The sequence below is a fragment of the Camelus ferus genome, chromosome 7 (genome assembly GCF_009834535.1).
Source record: "Camelus ferus isolate YT-003-E chromosome 7, BCGSAC_Cfer_1.0, whole genome shotgun sequence".
In the NCBI taxonomy this organism is placed as follows: Eukaryota; Metazoa; Chordata; class Mammalia; order Artiodactyla; family Camelidae; genus Camelus; species Camelus ferus.
Genome location: NC_045702.1, coordinates 80075187 through 80091518, shown reverse-complemented (window position 1 = coordinate 80091518; position 16332 = coordinate 80075187). Strand labels below are relative to the sequence as shown.

General features: G+C 37.7%; 2 protein-coding genes across 2 annotated transcripts in view; both read right to left on the bottom strand.

Moving 5' to 3' along the window:
- RALA (RAS like proto-oncogene A) overlaps positions 1-14610 on the bottom strand; it is an 88740-nt gene extending 74130 nt beyond the window's left edge. The window contains 1 exon segment of the mRNA XM_006185292.3: positions 14592-14610. The gene's annotated coding sequence lies outside the window, so the exon portion shown is untranslated.
- Positions 12371-16329, bottom strand: YAE1 (YAE1 maturation factor of ABCE1). The gene is made up of 3 exons (XM_006185293.1): positions 16144-16329; positions 14592-14713; positions 12371-12972 (listed from the first exon to the last, which is right to left on the bottom strand). Exons 1-3 carry the CDS (start codon positions 16270-16272, stop codon positions 12543-12545), a joined length of 681 nt encoding a protein of 226 aa, XP_006185355.1. The 5' UTR covers positions 16273-16329; the 3' UTR covers positions 12371-12542.
- Positions 16330-16332: the final 3 nt, after the last annotated feature.

The following is a 16332-nucleotide window of genomic DNA, read 5'->3' as shown; positions in this document are numbered from 1 at the left end:
TCCCCCAGGACAGTGTTGGATACACACCAACAAATATATCTGCACTGATCCTAATTTTTCTCAAATCCACCCAAACAATAAGCAAACAATTAACTCCATATGTTTATCTTTTATTAGACTATGTTTCTGTCTCTCCACAGAGCTCAGGAGATAACAAATCACTGACAAGATTTTAAGAGAGAGCGGGCTGTAATAATACCAACACTACTTACTGTGTATTGAAGTCTAACAATCCCCTTACTATACAGGTAGGAGACAGGCCTTTTGTTACACCAGGACCCCTCAGGAGTGTGGGAGCCGTGGGGAGTACTCCGGGAGTGGGGATGGAGTCAGGAGTGCGGGGCAGGGTTCGGGGGATATGGACTATGGTAGTTAAACACTATGAAGAAGAAATCAGGATTTCTTACACAGCTAAGAACCTGGTTTCAGCTATGCACTCTGAAGAGTATTGGGATTTTTTACTAAGACCCAACAGGATTTGGGGTCCCCAATTACATAAAAAAAGATAATTTATCTGTAAGTATTTTTACACACATCAACAAGTTTGAACACTGCTGATTCTAGTTAAGCAACCCAGGTACTGCAAAAGTGATGTCCCAGCAGGAGGACACGTTTCAGATTCGGAACACCAGCACGCCTCTGTATGTGTTTAAGAGTGTTCAATCAACAATCAACAAATAGCTTCAGTTTTAGATTTCCAGTTCTAACCTACATGTGCCCTTGAGGCCACTGAACTAGCTACATAGCAGGAATTTTTATCTACTGCTATGACTTTTCAATATTCATCAATTTATAAGGCAAATTAGTTTCTATTGCTTCTAAAATTACAAGTGACTTGTTTTTATAATAATAGTCCTTTATTTTAAACTAAACTACAACTAAAACTGTATAATATTTAAATTTTTAAAGTAAATTCTAAAAATGTAGTGTGATTTCTTTAAAAATCAGATGCCGGCAAGGGACAGGAAGCCTTGTTTAATCTGTTCATTAGACCAAGTGAGTGGATGTAATCACTGAACGACTTCTAACCAAACAGCCACATACTTGATAAAAGTGGGGAAGTCTCCTTTGAGAGGAGTCTGTCATTATTAGAAAAGAAACACTGTGGAAATTCCTGCCAGGGCTGTGCAGTAGGAGGGGTAGCTATAATTTCTCCTTCTTCCAAGCTTTGCCAAGTTTACAAGCTCCTTATATGTACAAAGGACTAAGTAACACTAGCTTTTCAAAACCAAGAAGTCCACAGTAATGTGTAAATTAAATCTAGGCTGGAGTAAAGGAAAGACTGGAGAAATTTTAACACCTCTAAGAGATAAGTATAGCAGTCTGGAGCTTTAAAAAGTCCTGGAAACTAGTAGAGACTAAGATAAATTGGAGCCAATTAGCCAAAAAAATGAAATAATGAAACTAAGTAATGATTTAAAAAATAGTGAGGAAGAGATACACAAAAGTTTGTGTTTTCTAAATTTTATTCTAAGTTTTTATCTTTAGAGAAGTGATTGTTAGACAGAATGGCCTTTTCCAGAACTAGTATGTTGTAATGCTTCCGTTAGTACCTTGAAGTGGAATTGACAGGTAACTTACCTACACATATAATTTTTAAAATTATGATAGAGCCCTAATTAAAATATAAAGGAGAAATAAAAGGAAGAATATTAACAGCAAAAGAATCTGCATTTTGATATGTAAATGCTTGGGCACAGCTCCACTGAGGCAGAGCAGAGGAGTCCGATGCAGGGAAGGGGCAGCCTGGCAGGGGAGCTGCATTGGTGACTTGATACCAGCAGCAGCGGTATCGGTTGGCAAAGTTCCAAACACAACATAGTACAACATCCCCTCTGTTAAGACAGAAATCATAATCCCAGAAAACTCAGTGCATAATAAACTGTACTCCCTCTCCTCCCCCTACTCAATTAAAGATATTTCATGTTTTTAAAGAAACCAAGGTACAAGGAAGGTAAAGAAAAGGGTTGTAGAAAAAAGATGAAACTAAAAGTTAGCACACCCGACTTCAAGCCCTGAATTTTCCCCTGTAGTGAACATTGGCCCTTTTGGGTGCCCAGTGTCTGAGTCTCCTTCCTTGACTTGGGAATACGCCTCCTACCATAGTGTGAGGTTTGCTGGGAGATACGACTCTTCCTCCCAGTGTAAAGTACCAGACAGTCCCTCTCCCTGTCCCTGACTTAGGGAGTCCCTGCCTGGGACTTAGCATCAGAAGAGATCAGACAAAACCGTGGAGTAGCTACAGATAATTGCAGTGGTGGTGGTGCTGTCGAGAGTCAAAATGACTAGTAGTGTCTGGAAGAGCTCCTGCCCGCCTCCCTTAACTTTCTGAGCTTGGTTCTCCCTCGGTTCCCCAAGATCCTGCAAGAAATTATTTTCTTGGCTTCTGTTGATCAGAATCAATTTGTTGACTGCAGCCATGAGCCCCGATAGGTCTCATTTTCTCTGAGCCTCAGTTTCCTTACATGCACAATGATTAGAATTCCTGGCTTATTAAAGCTCCTTCCAGGCTTGATGGCTAGCAGTCAGTGAATCTACGAAGGCCAGTGCTGGGGGTAAATCCTTTATATGCAGCTTGAGTTTAAGAATTAGGAGTACTCTTAAGACTTTGTAAGCAAAGTATTCCAGTGCCTGGAGCGTACAAGCCCTCAATAAATGAGTCTTCATTACTGACACAGACTGATACCTAAGACATATTTTTAAAAGATAAAGCTGCTTTTTTTATATTTGGTATGATCTGGGTTCAGTAGGGATTTGCTTTGTACACCAATGTACCCTCTCTGAATATAGTAGGTACTTTATAAAGAGCTGTTGAAATGAATTTCTATAAAATAAAAAACTATCATTTGCTAGCATGTACACAGAAAGATTCTGAAATAATCTGGAGGAGTGGTTTATTAGCTTGCCAGGGCTGCCATAACAAGATATCACAGACTGGATGGCTTAAACAACAGAAATTCATTTTCTCTTAGTTCTGGAGATCAGACAGCAGAGCTCAAGACACCAGCAGGCATCGTTCCTTCTGAGGTGTCACTCCTTGGCTTGCAGATGGCTGCCTTCTTGCTGTGTATTCACTTGGTGCACTTGTACGTCTGATGTTTCTTTGTGTGTCCAAATTTCTTCTTCTTGTGAGGGTACTAGTCAGATTGGATTAAAGCCCACCCTAAGAGCCTCATTTTAACTTCATCTTCTCTTTAAAGGCCCTGTCTCTAAATACAGTCACATTCTCAGGTCCTGGGGGCTAAGATTTCAATATGAATTTTGGGGGGACTCAATTCAGTCCACAGTTGATGGCAATATGATTTACTTTTTCTAAATAATATTTTCTAAGGTGTTTCTGTGACGTTTAAATATTTTACAAGGGGCCTAACTATTTTATAGTTTGGAAAGTAATAATGTTAGAACAAAACAGAAATATTTTGCATTTGTAATTAAAATATAGTTAGATTCTGGGCTTAGATGATTCCAAACAGAGTCTTCATTTATGTGAATGTTTCCTGGGGCATTTGAAAGTGGTGAGGGATGTAAGGATAATTCCTCGTTGTAGGACTGACCTGGGCCTTGCAGGATGTACAGCACACCCCACACCCCACAACCAATGCCAGTAGCATCCTTCCTCTGTCACTCTGGCAACCAGAAAATGCTCCTTCTCCCTGTTTCTAAAAACTCCCCCATTGATCATCACCACTATGTGAAAGTATAATTTTACACGAATATTTGCAAATGTTTAAAAGCGTTTTCTTCTTTCTCCCTTTTTCTTTTAAAATAACATAGGGAGAAATCATAATTTCTTTTAGCTATGTCAGTGGGAAGCCTGGCTGTGTCTGAGTCATGGCAGAGTAGTACCATGATAGCTAAAGTTGTCCAAAGACAGTTAAGCCTCTCACTGCAGTTTCTCCAAATTGCAGGCATGATGCTCAGGAAAAAACCGTAAGAATAGCTAATGTGTCATGAGCACTGAATGTGTGCTAGGCGCTGTCCTAAGTGCTTTACATAGGGAAATTCATTTATTCTTTACAATAACCCTATCCTAGGTCTTACTATTTGACAGATGAAGAAACAGGCACAGTTCGGTTCAGGACTTGCAACTGATGGAGCTGTGCTTCAGAAGCATTCTGTCCAGCTTCAGGGCTGCCATGCTCAGCCACCGCAGGATACTAGCTCTCCTTACTGCGTGCTTCCTGGGTGCCCAGCGTACATTATGGCATGCGATCTCACAGAAACAGTGAAACTGCTGTCATTATCTCAGTTTTACAGATCTAGAAACTAAGAGGCTCGAATCTCTTTTGAAAAGTAGACTAGACTGCTTACGTGAATATAGTTTTATTAATTGTACAAAATAATGGCAAAGAAAGATATTGCCACAATCAAATCAGTATCAAGGACCAAAGAAATTGTATGAATATAGATTCTATTTCAAATCTCTTTAAGGATAGTAGCCAGTCACTTCTCATTGAATCTTCTGAGGTTCTGTCTGAGTGTCTTATTATTGGATAAGATGTATCGTGTAGAAGTGATTTCTATGTATGATACTGGTTTTCTCCAAGGGTGAGTGCAAAATAACTCACTTGGGCTAACAGCAGTCCCAATTTTAAGAGGAGGCAGTCTCAGAGATTTTTAAGAAAGTCAGTCTCCTCATGCTGCCAAGGAGTACCCACATTCTTGGAGCACCAGCCCAATTACAGTTGGTGTAATTGTGAGCATCAGCTGAAGTAAAACCTTACAAAGGCTGTCAGAAAATGCACTAAGGGCAAATAGGAATGGCTTTTTTTTTTTTATATAGTTGGGAAAAATTATATAATCAACTTTTTCTGATTTCTTGTAGTATTCTCCCTTACCAGATACTAGTCTGCGGCTCTTTTTCTACTACTACTGTTTTGAATTAAGTGTATTTTCTTTTTTCCCAGATTTTGATTTTTCAGGATAAAGTACACATAGTTCTTTTTCTTGAAAACTAATACTTCTCCAAATATTTTCCTTTTCTTATCGTGAAATAGCACAACATAACAGTTCTGAAAAAGAAAAAAAAAACCCTCTAATCCTACCATATTAAAACGTTACCCTATCTGAGAATAACTTTCCAGATTTTATCTGCAAAAAACTTTAATATAATTTGTACACATATGTACATAACACTTTACAGTGACTTTCACTTAATAATGTAATTATTTTCCCTGTTTCTATAGATCTTATAATGATAATTTGTAATGGGTATGTAACATTCCTTTGAGTGGATGTAACAAAATTTACTTAGCAGTTCTTTTCTGGTTGGTCATTTAGGTTGTTACTAATTATTCTCTACTCTACACAGGCAATAAATTTTATTATCTTTGTGCTGAAAGTTCCCAAAAATATGATTTGATGTTCCACTGTAGTTTATAATCACAAATTAGACTCCCTGGCTATTTTAGGATCTGTTATTTGAAGAAAGGTGTTTTGCAATATCTCCAAATAAGAAAATGAAAGATATTTTATTTTCAGCTTAATTACATTATATCCTCATTTCAGTCCAGCTTTACTTTATTGGCAAGGACTGTCAGTACTATCATTGTCAAATCACTCCTATTATTATTACAAGGGATCTAACAAATCATGTAGGTTTTTATGTTAAAAATTCTTTTTAAAACCTTATACTTATTTTATAAATAAAAAAGTAATATTACATAATGGTGACTCTGCACTTCATAAGGAAACAGGCTTATTAGCTGGAATGAGTTGTATTTGATGTGAGGAAAGCTTATCCAGTTGTAGATTTGTTGACTAAAAAAGGGTTGTTATGTATTTGATAGGTTAACAAAGTAAGTTCTTGTCTCTCATCATCCTATCCCTAAATCCTGAGTTGTGTGTGTGTGTGTGTGTGTGTGTGTGTGTGTGTGCGCGCGTGCAAGCGCGCGCGAGAGAAAGAGACAGAGACAGGGAGAGAGACTGATACTTGAAACAGTTTAGGCACAGTCCTTCCTGACAAAATAGAAATGCTTTAAGTACCTAAAATCATAATTTTATATCACTTCTGACTGCAGGCTGTATGCTTTGGCTTCTAGGTGTTTTTAGGCATCAGGGATTTAGAGAACAAATAGTGCCTTTTTTCTGTGAAGAGGTTTCCTTACGATTGGTTATTTTGATTTAGAAAAGTTCTCAGCCTAGATTTTTAAAAAGGGAGTACACCCTAACTTTTTTATTTTTTTTTTTTTGATGTACCCCAGAAACTTCCCACCCACCCAGTCTTAAAAACGACTCAATCTGCTTGGCATCGATGGCTGTAGGGATAATCATTGGCTTCTTTTTCTTGCGAGCATAATACGTATCAGGGTTCACCAGCACCACCTAGTGGCCTTAAACTGATTCAACAGCTCCTTGGAAATAAAACAGGACCCAGAAGTTCAGGGCCTCTCTCGCAATGAATTGCACACACATGCAGAAAAACACCAGGTTCAACTTCCGCAGAAGTAAATCCACTTTACGTAGTCCTGCTTTTACTTTGTTAACCTTTTTTTTAAATAGAAAGATAAGACTATTTATAGGGCAAGAAAACGGAGTCTGGCGTATGCTGGCTCTTTTTGGCAGATCTGTAGCAATACATATACTTTGAACTAACACCTGGTTTTTGAAAGTTGAGTAGGAATTTATAAAAGCTAAAAAAATTACCACAATGAGTGACATAAATTACCCTCTCCATGAGCAGTGTAAAAAGTCTACGGAGTCCAAGGAGCATTTAGTTTCTGCGTATGCATTCCATAGCACCTCCTGGATGACAGTCCCTTCTCCCAGTAAGGAATGCGGTTTCTTTTTCTAGACGAATAGCAAACAATTTTTTGTTTCTTGTGCCTGCTGATTATTACGCACATTATAACAATAATATTGCTGAGTAGGGGGAAAGATTTGAAAAATGCAGAAGTCAAAATTAACAGCAAGGGGAAAACACAGTTCACAGTCCCTCCACTAAATACAATCACCGCTTCTGTGTTACTATTTCGTACACATCGACCCTGAGCACCAACTCTGGAGCTAGATCTGCCTTGCTCTAAATTTCAAGTGGGTCATGGGGTAGCTGTGACTTGGACAAGTTACTCAGCCTTCTTGGTGCCCTGGTTTCCTGATGTCTAGGATGGGGATAATGAATAGTTCTGCTGCTCTGGGCCTTGTGAGGATTAAATAATGGATACACAGTGGAGTTTTCAGAATAGGGCCTGTATGTCATAAACACCCTGTTAGCTATTACGTTCCCACTTTTCTATTTCCTCCAACTCCTTCTTACTGTTATTAGATACTATGCACCAGACATCCTGCTAGAAACTAACATTTTTATGTCCTTCCAGTTTTTTCTTTTGTAGTTTCTGTCCTTTTTTTTTTTGTCCCCTTCCCCTCTCCCCTCTGTCCTTTAATAGTTGAAATTGTACTATATTTGTATAAATATTTATATCACTAAAAATTATATTGTAATGTTATTCATTCATAAGTGTGATTTTTAATGACTGGTAAATACTATTACCTTAGTGTTACTATTTGGCCTAATACAAGATGAGGACAGAATCTGTGTATGTGGATTTTTTTTAAGATGTAAAATGAAAATGAAAAAAAAATTTTTTAAAAGGCAAACATAAAGGTTTGTTTTCTCTTCTGAAAACAAAAGAATGTAACATGATGTATTTTGGAATCCTAAATTTCTGGTTTCATTTTCTTTTTGGCTAGTAGATTCACTTATTTTTTCTCATCAAGCACCACATATACATATATCTATATACAGGGCGTGATGCTAAGGGCTGGGGATATAATGATGAATAAGGTACCTTCCTGAATAAATTTGAAGTTTGAGGTACTCAAAATGACACAGAGGGAACACTAGGAAGAGCAACTATATCTGCCTGAGAAAGTTGACATTTAAGCTGGTATTAATAGGAATTTGCTAGGAAGGATGGATGTGGAATAAAAGTATTCTGGGCAGAAGAGTCATCAGTGAGTAAAACTGGAAGTCGGGGATTGCCGAGAAAGCACTGAACTGTTATTCATCAAGTGGAGGGTATGTGCATGGTGGGACAGAAGGAGGCAGGATGGGAAATCAGACTGACAGTGCTGCTAGGGCCTGGAAATGAAACACCAGTTTATAATTTACCTAGTAGAAGTAGTAATGAGTAGGATAAGAAGTGTTGCTGTGGAAGGCAGGCAGAGACTGTCAGCCACTCAGGGTGGTTGTATGATTTAGCAGCCACCAGTGACCTTAGCGAAAAAGGAGCTTGAAGCTGAGGACTGAGTGTGGAGAAAGCAATTTGAGACGCTGAGTCTGACAGCAGACTCTTTTTCCAGTAAGTTTGTTGGGAAAACTGAGAGCGGAAGCAGGAAAAGCAACTATGATGGTGCAGTATCTTCATGATGGAGATCTGAGAATTTCTATAGAGCAAGAAGTCTAACTGGTAGTTTATTAACACAATATACGATATTTACTTCATCCACTGGTCTGAAATTAAGAATGTCTCTCTATATTTATCTATTTCTCTATATCTTGGGCTGGAACACAAAGGTTGACTTTTAGTTTGAGGATAGGTGAAACTCACAAGTTGGACCTGGCTCAAGGCTTTTATTTTGGTTTACCAAGAAAGCAGTTAATGAACAGTGTTAAGAATATAAATGAGATAAGGATACAGGTAGGTGAATTCAGCTGCCCACTTCCAATCTTGTTTTGTTATCATAAAAATTTTGAGGCTTGTGGTGGCCTCAATAGCTCTAGCAACTGAAATGTCAGAAAAGCATAGTATTGTGGGCTTAAAAAAACAAACAAAAATTTATTTAAGGTGAGAATTCTGTTTTTAAGAAAGCCACATCACCCAAGCCTAATGTCTGGGTCCTGCATCTTGAAACTCTGGCTGTATCTGCTCTGGGAAATCTTGCTTTACACTTACGTTCCTCTAAGGCCTCTTCATGGCAAGACATGGCAGGCCTACGATATACGACGCAAGGTAGAAGACACAGGCGAGGGTTTCCTTCCTTCACTTTTGGTTCTAGTACAAAAGCTCATGTTCATGAAACACAGGTATAACAAGTATTCCATCAATTTTCCTCTGCAGTCTAGGAACTTCCGTGTTTTGTAAAAGGCAATGTAAGTTTAAGAGATGTTTTCAATCCAACAGCCTTTCTCAGCTCAGCTACTTCTCTTGACTTCTTTTCTTTGAACATCTACGCAAAGACACCTTATCTTCGATGGTGGCAAAGGGTGTTATCTTCAGGGAATTTTGTCAGAGCCCAGATAAAAATCTCCAGATTTGCTGCACTCTTATGAAATTTTTCCTCAGGGTGACTTTCTTGAGATGTATCAATAAAAATGGGTATATTTCATATCTAATATGCAGGGAAGACCAACATGAAGACTTCAGAGACTGCTTATAATATTCCTTGTGGATTTGAAGTTTTTGCTGCATTCATAAATATGGAAAAAGTATCTACATAACAAGACTAATTAGTACATCTCTGAAATAGTGTTTATGCCTAGACAGATATAATCAGACACTTCTTAAAAACTGCTGTCAAATGTCACTTAATATCTTTAGCACATTTTAGTAAATCCTGAAATATTATATGGTCTTCCAGTATCAAATTTGTTGCTTCAATTTCTTAATGTTCTGTGAATTTGAGGAGGTTAAGATCATAGTAGTACATTCTCTTAATCTCTTGAAAGACCTATTTTATCAGATTTTCTAATCTTAGTATATCTGTCTTTTAGAGTAGATGATAGCTATAAATGCCAGTGAAAAAGCAGTTAAGATTATCAACGAGGGGCAATAATTTTGGGTGTCTCTGAAGTCAAGTATGTTACACAAATTTGTGTTTCAGGCAAAAAAGTGATGAAAAATCCTTTCCTGGTCTTATATCCATAGGCCCTGGAGCAAAAGTTTGAATCTGGTTTTGTTTATGCTAGATAAGAGTATTGTTACAAGGTAACACAGATGTCAGCGGCTTCAGTGTTTTATTCCTAAGTGGATATGAAGTAAAACTGAAGTTTAGGACTAATGTGGCACACTGTCAGGCAACACTGCTAACTGGTTAAAACTTGGAAAAAGCTAAGTAAGTACTGGAGAATGAAATGTATTTTCTGTATTTTTCACTGAATTGTGTGTCCTTACTTTCAATTAACACAAAACTAAAACCAACTTTAGTATCTTGTTTTTAATCATCAGTATAAACAGTTCTTCAATTTCTTACACTTATTAGCCTCTTAATTTCAGTATCTATGTATCTATCTATCGCTATGTCTGTTTATTTACAACTTTAGCCTTTAGGTTATTTTTTGTAACGTTGGTCTCATTAGTTTATGAGGTCCTAACCACAGGACAGTGTGACAAGAGCAGAAAGTAGGGTTAGGTCATTACAAAATAACAGTTGCTGCTTGAACCACACAGGTTTGAACTGTGAGGGTCCACTTACACTCTGATGTTTTTCAGTAGTAAATACGAGAGTACTACCTGGTCTGAGGTTGGCTCAATCTGCGGGTATGGAAGGCTGGTTGTAAGTCATATGCAGATTTTCCACTGCATGGTGGGTGGGCACCCCAGCCTCTGTGTTATTCAAGGATCAACTGTAGTCTGATTCTTGTTCATTTCTGAGTCTGAAAATGCTTAATTTTGATCAGAAATTTGAAAATGATGACAACTGGAATTTCTGAGCGTATCTTAAACTACATAAATATTACCAGTGACAACTGAAAGCAACCTACAAACTTTATGTGCTCCTTATCAAATTACCCAAGACATTTTTCATAGAACTAGAACAAATAATCCTAAAATTTTTATGGAATCACAAAGACCCAGAATTGCCAAAGTAATACTGAGGAAAAAGAATGAAGCTGGAGGAATAACCCTCCCAGACTTCAGACAATATTAAAGAGCTACAGTAATTAAAATAGCATGGTACTGGCACAAAAAGAGACATATGGATCAATGGAACAAAATAGACAGCCTAGAAATAAACCCACACACCTACACACCTGTCAATTAATCTTCGACAAAGGAGGCAAGAGCATACAATGGAGAAAAGAGAGTTTTTTCAGCAAGTGGTGGTGGAAAGACTGGAGAGATGCATGTAAAAATTAATGAAGTGAGAACACCCCTTACACCATACACAAAATAAACTCAAAATGGCATAAAGACTTAAATGTAAGATAGGATACTATAAATCTCCTAGAAGAGAACATAGGCAAAACATTCTCTGACACAAATCACAGCAATGTTCTCTTAGGTCAGTATAACAAGGCACAAGAAATAAAAGCAAAAGTAAAGAAATGGGACCTAATTAAACTTACAAGCTTTTGCATAGCAAAGGAAACCATAAACAAAATGAAAAGACAACCTACTGACTGGGAGAAAATATTTGCAAACGATGCAACTGACAAGCGCTTAATTTCCAGAATATACAAGCTCATACAACTCAATAACAAAAAAACAAACAACCCAATCCAAAAATGGGCAGAAGACCTAGATAGACATTTCTCCAGTGAAGACATAGAGATGGCCAATAGGCATATGAAAAGATGCTCAATATCACTAATTATCAGAGAAATGCAAATCAAAACTACAATGAGGTATCACCTCACACGAGTCAGACTGGCCATCATTCGAAAGTCCACAAACAATAAATGCTGGAGAGGGTGTGGAGAAAAAGGAACCCTCCTACATTGTTGGTGGGAATGTAATTTGGTGCAGCCATTATGGAAGACAAGGAGATTCCTTAAAAAACTAAAAATAGACTTACCATATGATCCAGAAATCCCAGTCCTGGGCATATATCAAGAGGACGCTCTAATTTGAAAAGACACCTGTTCATACCAGCACTATATACAATAGCCAAGATATGGAAGCAACCTAAATGTCCACTGACAGATGATTGAATGAAAAAGTTGTGGTACACACATGTAAACACACACACACACACACACACAGTTGAATACTACTCAGCCATAAAAATAATGCCATTTGCAGCAACATGGATGAACCTAGAGATTATCATACTAAGTGACGTAAGTCAGACAAAGACAAATATCATATAATAACACTTCTATGTGGAATTAAAAATGATATAAATAAACTTATTTACAAAACAGAAATAGACTTACACACAGAAAACAAACCTATGGTTACCAAAGGGGAAAGTGAGGGAGGGGTAAATTGGGATTTAAGAGATTAGCAGATACAAACTACTATATATAAAATAAACAAGTTTCTACTGTATAGCACAAGGAACTATATTCAATACCTTATAATAACCTGTAATGAAAAAGAATATGTATATATGTATAATAAATCACTATGCTGTACACCAGAAACTAACACAACACTGAAAATCAACTATACTTCAATTAAAAAAAATTACCAGTAACAAAGAATATAGGCTTATATTACATTTAATAGTGTTAATTATGAAGACATTTCAAACTTCTTTGAAGGATAACCTTACAAGTGAAGTAGAAACCAGTACAAATTTTGGTTAGCTTGTTAGGAAGCAAAATACTCTAAGAAATGTTCTGAACATTATTTTCATTATTAAAGTGAGGATAATTTTTATACTTGTTTGAGGTGCTGTAATATGTCTACTGATATTCCCAGCTGTTTTACCAAACTAGCTGTCTGTTCTAAAATCCAAGTGAGGCTTGGGTTTTTGGAATGTGCATGCTCCTGTGAACTACAACATTCTAAAGATGAAGAATCTACCCTTGTAAGACTCTTGCTACAGTTTTTGTTAAACTCAGCATTATTTTCACAGAGTCTTTCGTCTTTGGCTTCATCAATCTTTTCCTCAGCTGGAGCTACATGACAAAGGTCCATATCCTGAATAGAGTCCAATAAATCTACAACATGGGGCTGTGAAGTGATTGATTTCAGATGTCTGAGTACACACTCTTCACACTGGCCAACTGCATCCAGAAGCTTATTTATTTTACTGATCAAAGCCGAACTATTATCATGAAGGTGACACCAGGAAAGCAAAGCACTGAACAAAAATATAAACAAGAGTTAAACAGGAAAAAAACCTAAACAAAGGCTTTTAAAATTTTTGATGCTAAGGCATACAGGTTTCTCTTCCAGATAACACCACACAAAAATTATTAATAATAATGCAAGTCACAATCATGAAAGTAATGATAGTAAAACTAGCATTAAAAATATAAGGGAATTATCTTTGAATAGGAATTAATCAACTAGACTTAATCACATAAACTGCTTATAATTCATAACCCCTCCTTCATAGTTCCACATCCACATTTCCTGGTTTTAGATATTCCCCTTATGACTGTGCAGCTTCTGTTGAAGAGGGAAACAACTCACAGAAAAGAAAGGTCAGAAAACTTAGTTTCTCCCTTAAGGACATCAACCAGCTTCTAAATTAGTGATTCTCAATTTTAGATGCACATTAGAATCTACTGGGAGACTTTTAAACTTATCAAGGCCCAGGTCACACCCGAGACCAGTTAAATCAGCATCTCTGGGGGTATTATTTTTTAAAGCTTCCTGCTGATTACCAGGTGCAGCCAAGGCTGAAAACCATTGTTCTAACCCTGTAGCTGCTTGCCATCAAAATTGGTGATTATGAAAAAAAAGTTTTGAGACAACTTCACTTTTCCAACTTTGTTATAGAGCAGACATTTTGCTGAGCTAACTAACAATTTTCCTGAAGAAGGTTAGAATTCTTCTAGTCCTAATAAATATTTTTCTTTACTTTTGTATTATAGACAGTCCTTTTTTTTTTTGACATTTTGGATTGTTCAGATAATTACATCATGAAATAATCGTTGTTGTGAAAAGTAATGATGTTTTTAAAAATGGAATCAAATGAGATAAGATTTAGCAATAAGCTTTCTAAGCTTCTAAGAGTCATTTTTAACTTGATGTGAAGATGAACATGTGATCATCTTCCTACTGCAGTACACTGCAGATGCTGATTCCTGATGGTTGAATTTTCTAAAACCTAAAATACAATGAATTTTTGTTCTGATACCTTTGTTTTATACCTGTTAAAAATCAGCAATTCTTTGAAGCATTTTATGTTTTTCTCTACAGGGGACAGTTTAAAAGGTACAAAGCATCAAAGAGGACCAGCCTGTCACGTTCCTAGCTCCATGTGCCATTTGATCACTTGGCTCTGATACATGCCATTGTTGACATGGACTCTTCACAGGTATTCGAAGTTCAGGACTAAAGTAAATGGAATCATTTTTCTATTACCAGCTATAATTTTCATCATGTACTTCTGGTCTATGTGTCTGTTATACTGTGTTCTGCCACATGTGCAAGACTAAAAGTTTGATTCAAAACCTGGAGATCTTTTTAATAACTTTTAAATACAGATTGGTGATAGTTCAGGTAGCAAAAAATATACACCTTCCTATCATTTCTTTGCAATGAAGACAAGACATGGCTCACATATTAAAGTGGACAAACTTTTTACTTTTTGAAGGCAACATTATTCTATGCTCTGCAGCATTCTTTTGTGGATTTAACACTAGGGAAAGCACTTCTGTTTAAACACTTTATTTCTACATATTAGTCTTATAAAAGTCCTCTAGTAGTATTAAGGTTAAAATGATTCAGCATTTAAGTTTTCAAAATTACCTTAATGTTCCTCTGAGTTGTCCATAGTTTATGATGACTTCTGCACCTTCCTTATAACCTTGATTGAAGCCTTGTTGAAGAGTGACTGCTTTGCCAGCATCTATTCCATCTCTATAACCTTCCTAAAAATGAGAAAGTAATGAAGAATCGCAACTGTAACTAATACCAAGTAAACCACTGTAGGTTCTTCTAGAAAAGTCGTAGAACCAATTTAGAAAACTGATGAAAACAGGTCTTTCCTGTACTATTTACCATCATGGTTTAACACATGGTATAACCACACAACCAAAGTAGACTATGCTTCTAATAAAAAGTTTATTATTGGTTTATCCCGTTTTTGAAGTCCAGACTTATTGGATACATTTTCAAACACTGATTCTATATAGTTTTTAAAAGCCTTGTGTTAGCAATAGCGCCACAAGAAGGAAACATGGAGAATTAGGTGTCTGGTCTCTTTATCAACTGGACTGGTGTGGGTTGGTGATGCAGGGCCCTAAGCAGGGTTACCATGGTCTTGGAAGTGAGGCAGGGAAAGCGAAAATTGGTTTAGCAAAAGGAAGATGAGCGGTCTGATTTTAGAAATTTTGCTTGATATCTAAATTCAAGTAAACAGCACATTCTCTGTGGGCAGGTATTTTGCTCTGTCACAGCACTCAAAAGATGCTCAGTACTTACTGGGTCTAGCCTTAGCTTCAGGTAAAACATTTCTGAAACTGACAACGTGGTTATTGTGTTGAGTGAATATTACTTCACTGAAATATTAAACAAGGGCAGATTTAGTGGTAATTTAGTGGTTGGCAAGGGTATCAGGTGAAATGGACCTCACCTTGAACTAAGCTCTGACTGCACCACCTGGAAAACTGGGTGTATGATATTAAGCTGAGTCTCAATGAATAAATGGTGAGACGAATTACAAATGGATAATTCACAGCCAATAAATTAAAAAAAAATCCTATATGACTGAAAAATTGACACAACATTGTAAACTGACTATACTTCAATAAAAACAGATTTAAAAAATTAATATTCCTTTACCTAGCCGCCAGTATTCTATCCTAGCTTTCCCTTATTGCCCTTCGACAACATTCTTAAGCTCACTTTTTCCATATGAACTGATTAAGTCCATTCCTAACTTTAGGCTCCCCACCTATTCAAGCAATCCATGTAAACTGCGCCAATGTCCTTTGACAGTCGTAATTAGTACAGTCACTCTATACGTTTCTTCTCCAACCCCTTCCCTGTGCTCCGCATCAAACTACAATCTCTTCAAAGCCCAGACAAAGTTTATTCTGGTCTGTCCCCGGCGTCTAAAGCACTCCGCGGGTGACTGAGGAACGTGTCCTGTGGTGTCACACACTTTCAAGTAACCCTCTGCGAAACCCTGGAAGGATGCGGCCCGGACTGAGTGGCCAAGGGGCAGGGAGGGCAGCGTCGGGCCACGCCGGGACCACTCCGGCCTCCGCTCTTAGGACCACGCTTCTTCACAATTCCGCGCTCCTCTTTCCACAACCCGCCACAGCAAGGGACCCCAGCCCCCTCCACGCAGCTTTACTTTGATTCGTCTCTGCATGTGGCTCCGCCATTCTCGCTGCACCAAGAGCGACTCGTCCGCTTCCTCGTCAAATACGTCCCCCTCCTCAGCAAGACCCCGGACCGAAGCAGCAGCTTGAACCCACGACATCACCGAGGCAACCACGGGGCCGCCGTGCGCCGGAAGCGCCGGCAACTCCTTCCGGTCTAA

Coding starts and splice junctions, on each gene's coding strand:
- YAE1 (XM_006185293.1), bottom strand. CDS start 16,272: ATGTCGTGGGTTCAAGCTGCTGCTTCGGTCCGGGGTCTTGCTGAGGAG. Junction 14,714..16,143: donor ACATGCAGAGACGAATCAAA/GTAAAGCTGCGT, acceptor TCTCATTTTTAG/GAAGGTTATAGAGATGGAAT. Junction 12,973..14,591: donor CAACTCAGAGGAACATTAAG/GTAATTTTGAAA, acceptor ATTTTTGTTCAG/TGCTTTGCTTTCCTGGTGTC.